General features: G+C 27.3%; 1 protein-coding gene across 2 annotated transcripts; it reads left to right on the top strand.

Annotated features, from left to right (window-relative positions):
* The first annotated feature begins 2807 nt into the window (after positions 1–2807).
* Positions 2808–4193, top strand: LOC126896885 (ubiquitin-conjugating enzyme E2 J2-like). 2 transcript variants are annotated; one of them, XM_050670036.1, is made up of 5 exons: positions 2808–3041; positions 3171–3382; positions 3438–3672; positions 3741–3869; positions 3931–4193. In XM_050670036.1, exons 2-5 carry the CDS (start codon positions 3267–3269, stop codon positions 4117–4119), a joined length of 669 nt encoding a protein of 222 aa, XP_050525993.1. In that variant the 5' UTR covers positions 2808–3041; positions 3171–3266; the 3' UTR covers positions 4120–4193. The 2 variants fall into 2 exon arrangements, with proteins under 2 accessions (XP_050525993.1, XP_050525991.1); XM_050670034.1 differs by lacking the exon at positions 2808–3041 and having other exon boundaries at positions 3067–3382.
* The last annotated feature ends 1807 nt before the right edge of the window (positions 4194–6000 follow it).

The following is a 6000-nucleotide window of genomic DNA, read 5'->3' as shown; positions in this document are numbered from 1 at the left end:
ATTTTAGGCACATTAGCATCTAACACTCTAGAGATTATTTCATAAAACTTACTTAATGCTGAGTTAATTTCATTTAAATTATAAAGACAAGACCAATCTACATCATTTAATAAATTAACTAATAAAGGAAAATTAGCATGGTTAAAGTCATAATACCACGTATTATTCTTATATCTTGAATTATAACTATCATAATTGTATACATTACTAATTAATAATGATGGATGATACCTATCGGGAGAAACTAAATTATCATTAGACCGAGATACCAGAGTTGAATTATTATTAACAAAAACTAAATCTAAAGAATTATTAAAGTCGTTTAACACAGTATTATTTTGATATAAATTTAAAAACGAAAATTTGTTAAAGATTATATTAGCACCTGGTAGATTATGACCAGAATATATAAGACCAGTATCATCACATGAAAATTTTACACCGGGTAAATTGTAATCACCAGCTAATATAAAGTGAGTATTATTAGTCATTAAGTAACTGGACAAAGAGTCTACTGCTTCCACGTGAGCTTCATACAAATTAGGAGGACTAGAAGGGGGAATATAACAAGTTCCTAAAAGAAATTTATGACTATTCCCTACTAACTAATACAAAAATTTGTTCGACATTTATAACTGGTATTGATAATATTTCAGCATTAAATCGTTTGTGTACACAGATAGCTACACCACCACCTCGATTTTGCGTACTAGTACTCATACACCGGTCATATCTAAATACATTATAGTTATCAAAACCTAGTTCAGAATCAGAAATAGAACCATTTAACCAAGTTTCAGTTAACAAAAAATAATCAACATTAATAATTGGAATACTAGTTTTGAGATTGTGAATTTTAGTTCGCAAACCTCTTAAATTTTGATATAAACCAGTGAAAGTTTTTTTCTTATTAACAACATTTTTTTTTTNACGTTAGCTATAGAATCGCATTCGACAAGTATTGGTCTAATTCTGTTATGATGGGGTTTGCCCAGACGTTTTACGCTATTTACTTTTAAATCCAAAGAAATATCTTTTATTAAATCACTAACGATTTTACAAGAGGATTCTAAAGTTTCATTAGGCGTTTCAATAATATTATAAAAAATTACATTTTTTTGTTTTAAAACCCTATTTTGAGCCTCGGTAATTATTTCCTCGGAAGATATCGGATTAAAAATCGGACTATTCGTCGATTCTAACAATGAAATTTTTTCACGTAATAAGTTTATATCAATTTTTAAGGCTTTGTTTTCTTCCCATAACATGTTTAAAGATTTTATCATACCTTCTAACGAAGAATTAAGATTGCTAAGTTTAGTCTCATAATTAATTAGCTTTTCATTTAACACTTTGTTTTGGATATCTTGAGATGAATTCATTGATTTGAGTTTTTTCATAACGTCAGATAAATTATATTCAACATGTAGTAAACTTGAATTAACACTTTTTTTAACTGAAGTATCAACTTTATTCATGTTAGGCATCGTAAAAAATAATGAAAGCAATTCAAAAAATAAATTATGTAACAAACTAAAAAGTTCTACGAACTATATGTTATCTGTACGTTTAACTGTACTGTACTGTACTAACTGTAATTTACAACAAATTATTATCTAAAAAGTTCTGTGTCAAGCCCTTCAATTTTTATACACGTTTACATTATAGTAATAACTACTTTATAATTTTTTTATAAATTCTCCGAAAAAATTAAAATACTAAATTATTAAATATCAATTTCATACTAAATATAATTGCTATACTAAATATTTATTAATATATTACTCTTATAAATCATAAAATTTGTAAACAGGATATAAATAAGGAACTAGCAGATCATGTAGCTTTTGGAATAATCCACCAATTTTTTAAAATTAAACACTATCTAATGATTTGCATGGAAGCGTTCTTTTTTTTTGATAGTGATTTAATTCACTGTCAGATAATATCTATACTGGACCCACCTATACTACGTCCTCACTGTGCTGGATTTTTTTTAACCACACAGTAATACTACCATAAAACACTGTTAGATTCTGCGGTCAAATTTTATCAAGGATATTTATGTGAGGAAACAATGGTTTCTATTGTACCACAGCTCTAAAGATACTACGCTGGTTAGCAATTCTCGTGATACTATGATATTATATGTTTGGTTTCATATATCAAAAAAGATATACAATAATTTAGTTATTACCAATATACAAGGTGTTTAGTATGTAAGGAAAAATTCAATTGTTATAAACAATAAGAACAATAGAAATCCGTTCCCTTATTTACTGAACACTATACACCTGATAAAATATAAGAGAATATTATAGTCTATGAATGTGTGGGAACCTATGACCGAATTACGAACCAAGATAAAATGAACTGAATACGAGGCCTTATCAGCGATCCGATTTTGTTTTATATTTCCCGTAGAAGGGGTAATTTTTCTGCGCAATTTCTCTAGGAAAACTGAATTGCACCCCCTGTTGCCGTCGATCTTGTTTATTTTAATAATCTTTATCCATTTTATATTAGTTCGTGTACCACCGATTATTAGGTAACCAATTTAAGTTATTTAATAACCTTGAGATTTATCGCTTAACATAACTGTTATCATAGACTACTATCTATGTTTAATATTAACAAAATACTTATGCTAGCACAATATTATAGACTATTTTTCATGTTTTTTCCTAGAATATTTTAGGGTAAATAACAGTTATATAATATAATATCTAATAGTTTGAAAAATTAGCAGTTTTATTATTTTTTCAAAAATAGCATCAAATTATATTTTAAAACGCTACTTTAAAATAGTAATACCATAGTAATAAGTGATGTTACTAAAATAAATATAAGTTAACCACCACTAATGTAATAAATGTATAATACATAAGAGTGGATTTCAACTATCTAATAAATATAATATACATACATGGAATAAAAAGTATATCATGAACATGAAGTTACAATGATAACATAGTAGAGCGAATATGGTGGGGAATGGCCTAATGTATAATTCCTTATCAACAAGTATCCTTATACTAATTGTAAGTAATATTTAATTTTTATCAAATCAAATATTTTTGTACTATAGTTGTTTCTCATTTTTGAATTACATATTTTGGTCAACTTTTTTGATCATAGAAATAATAACTACTATTTTTTTTTCTTAATAGATACTTTTGGGTATGTTACAATTATCTTGACATATGTTGACTAATTATGTTTTCTTAATTAAAATTTATTGTTTTTAATTTATCAAAATATAAAAAATGGCACCAAAAACTTCATCTGCAACTCTACGCTTAAAACAAGATTATGTACGTCTTAAAAATGATCCTGTACCTTATGTAGTTGCTGAACCAGTCCCATCTAATATCTTAGAATGGTATGTTATAATTTTTAATGTATTTAATGCATTATTAAACCATTCCAAATATTAGGTATTATGTAGTCAGTGGACCAGATGATTCACCTTATGCAGGTGGTTATTACTTAGGTCGATTGGTTTTTCCTAGAGATTTTCCATTTAAACCACCTAGCATTTATATGATAACACCTAATGGAAGATTCAAGACAAATACTAGACTTTGCTTATCAATTAGTGATTATCATCCTGATACTTGGAATCCAGCTTGGAGTGTGTCTACGATTTTAACTGGTCTTCTAAGTTTCATGGTAAATACATTTATTTTATGTTAATTAAATACTTATGTGAAACTAACTTAATTATATTTGACTCATAGTTGGAGAATAGTCCTACAATGGGAAGTATAGAGATGACAGAATATGAGAGACGACAGTTAGCAGCTCAAAGTTTAGAAACTAATTTAAATGATGAAAATTTTTGTGAACTTTTTCCTGACCTTACAACAGTAATATACTACATGCTGTTGAAAATATAACTTGTATTAAACATTTTTCATATTGTTGTAGACTATTAGAAACGAAATTGAGAAACGTAATTCAGCCAGAGCCAATGTAGTTAACTCACCAAATCCTGACAACACTACACCTGATAATAATATTTTTCAATCAGTAATATACAATAGTGTAGTTATGATTGGATTTGCATTATTTATCTATTTAGTCCGATATGTATTGTATAATATGAATACTGAATGAATATTCTCACTGATTCCTTATGTTTTATTTATTTTTATTGTATATGTTAAATAAAATGTTATAACATGTGTTAATTAGAATTGGTTTACTTATTGTTAATTTAAGTTTTTGATTTACTCAATTAAATAACTTAGTTTTTTTTATCAGAGTATTTAAATGTTTCATTAAAGAATATATATATATTAATTTATATATTTGAGCATTACTCAAGCTCACTGAACTTGATGTATTAAAATAATTTTTTTTCTTAATTCTTTCATAAATACTTTAATTATCTTGTAACGTTACAAATTCGAAGGTGGACTGTTTATGACTTTTTGTTATGTCTACTTATTTATTTTATCGCGTGAAAGAACCTTTTTCTGACACAGTGGTGTCAACCACTCNTCACAAATTCGAATTGTTTATGACTTTTTGTTATGTCTACTTATTTATTTTATCGCGTGAAAGAACCTTTTTCTGACACAGTGGTGTCAACCACTCATTATTTTGCCGCTGACCGCTAGATAAGGCGATAAAAGAGAATATAATTAAAATCAAATTGTTTATCAATATTGATCCCTTCCAAAAAGACGGGCCGTTATCGATTTGAAATTTCCGTTAGATCGGTGTTGATTCTTCTCTATTCTTTCTTCTGTCATTGACCTTGCTAGGGTGCACACATTTGTTGTTTTATTGACATTTTTTCAATGATGGAGTAGAACCGCCAACGGCGAACGGCCAGGTCTTATCGACGAAGCATCCAGACCATCGGATGGGTCTCTTCGGAGACCAGGTATCGTTTCCGTTTATATATTATATTTATGTAACGAGCTATATATTATTTTATCGTAAATTAACTTAATTTTGTTTGTGTGGAGAGCACGTGTTTCCCTTTTCTTCTAGCCAACGCTAAGGAACGAGTGTCCAGACCGCTCCTAGTGTTCTTCATTAACTTCCGATTAACATAAACGGATGTGTTCCAATACCGTCCGTGATGTTTGTTTTGTTTAAATATTTTATTTTATTTGTATTGTCTTTATTTGTAGACATGGTTTTTGATGCATTCGCATTTTTGTCCATGTTTAACTTAATTTTTTTTTTTTTAACAATTAAATTAAATTTCCTTATTAATTTCAACTGTAATATTTATTTTANTTTTTTTTTTAACAATTAAATTAAATTTCCTTATTAATTTCAACTGTAATATTTATTTTATTGCACGAGTAACTTAATTACTCGCGTGTATTTTATTCTTATTCCTTAATCTAGACACGGGCTACGGTATGTTTTACATATCAACCACATACAACTTTGATTGTCATAATTGTGTTTAATAAACCACGAGGTATTATAGTAATTTATACGTATAACGTCATATTAATTTAGATTATACTTTTAATTAACTTAAAATTAAATTCCACCTATGATCCGGTAATCATATCTGATAAGTATGACACCTCGCCTAGGTGGTGGCGACCCTTGCTACTATAGCTAGTCGTATGCAAGTGGCAAATAATGTTGTTGTTACAGGCCAATATATAAAAAGCCCACTTGCAATCTTTTCAATGAATTTGATTAACTTAACATATATTAGATAATAACATTAGGACAATTACAACACTTACCTTATAAATAAATAATCAATACTAGATAATTGGAAAAAAACTTTTTAATACTTATTTTTATTTTATTAACTTTTCAAATAGTTTACTTTCACTTAATTTAAATTTTTTTTAAGATACAAATTTCAAGTTTCAAGAAAAAATATCAAGGCAAGTATAATTTAATGATATTGTCAAATTTTTATAAAATTATTTCACAAATTGCATTTTTAATACAACTCATTCAATTTAAAAACAAATTATGCTAAGTACTTTTAAGTTATTTTTATTAATATTT

Source organism: Daktulosphaira vitifoliae, unplaced genomic scaffold (genome assembly GCF_025091365.1).
Source record: "Daktulosphaira vitifoliae isolate Bord-2020 unplaced genomic scaffold, ASM2509136v1 Scaffold_1, whole genome shotgun sequence".
Taxonomy (NCBI): Eukaryota; Metazoa; Arthropoda; class Insecta; order Hemiptera; family Phylloxeridae; genus Daktulosphaira; species Daktulosphaira vitifoliae.
The sequence above is the reverse complement of the archived record's forward strand: the minus strand, read 5'-3'. Positions and strand labels throughout refer to the sequence as shown.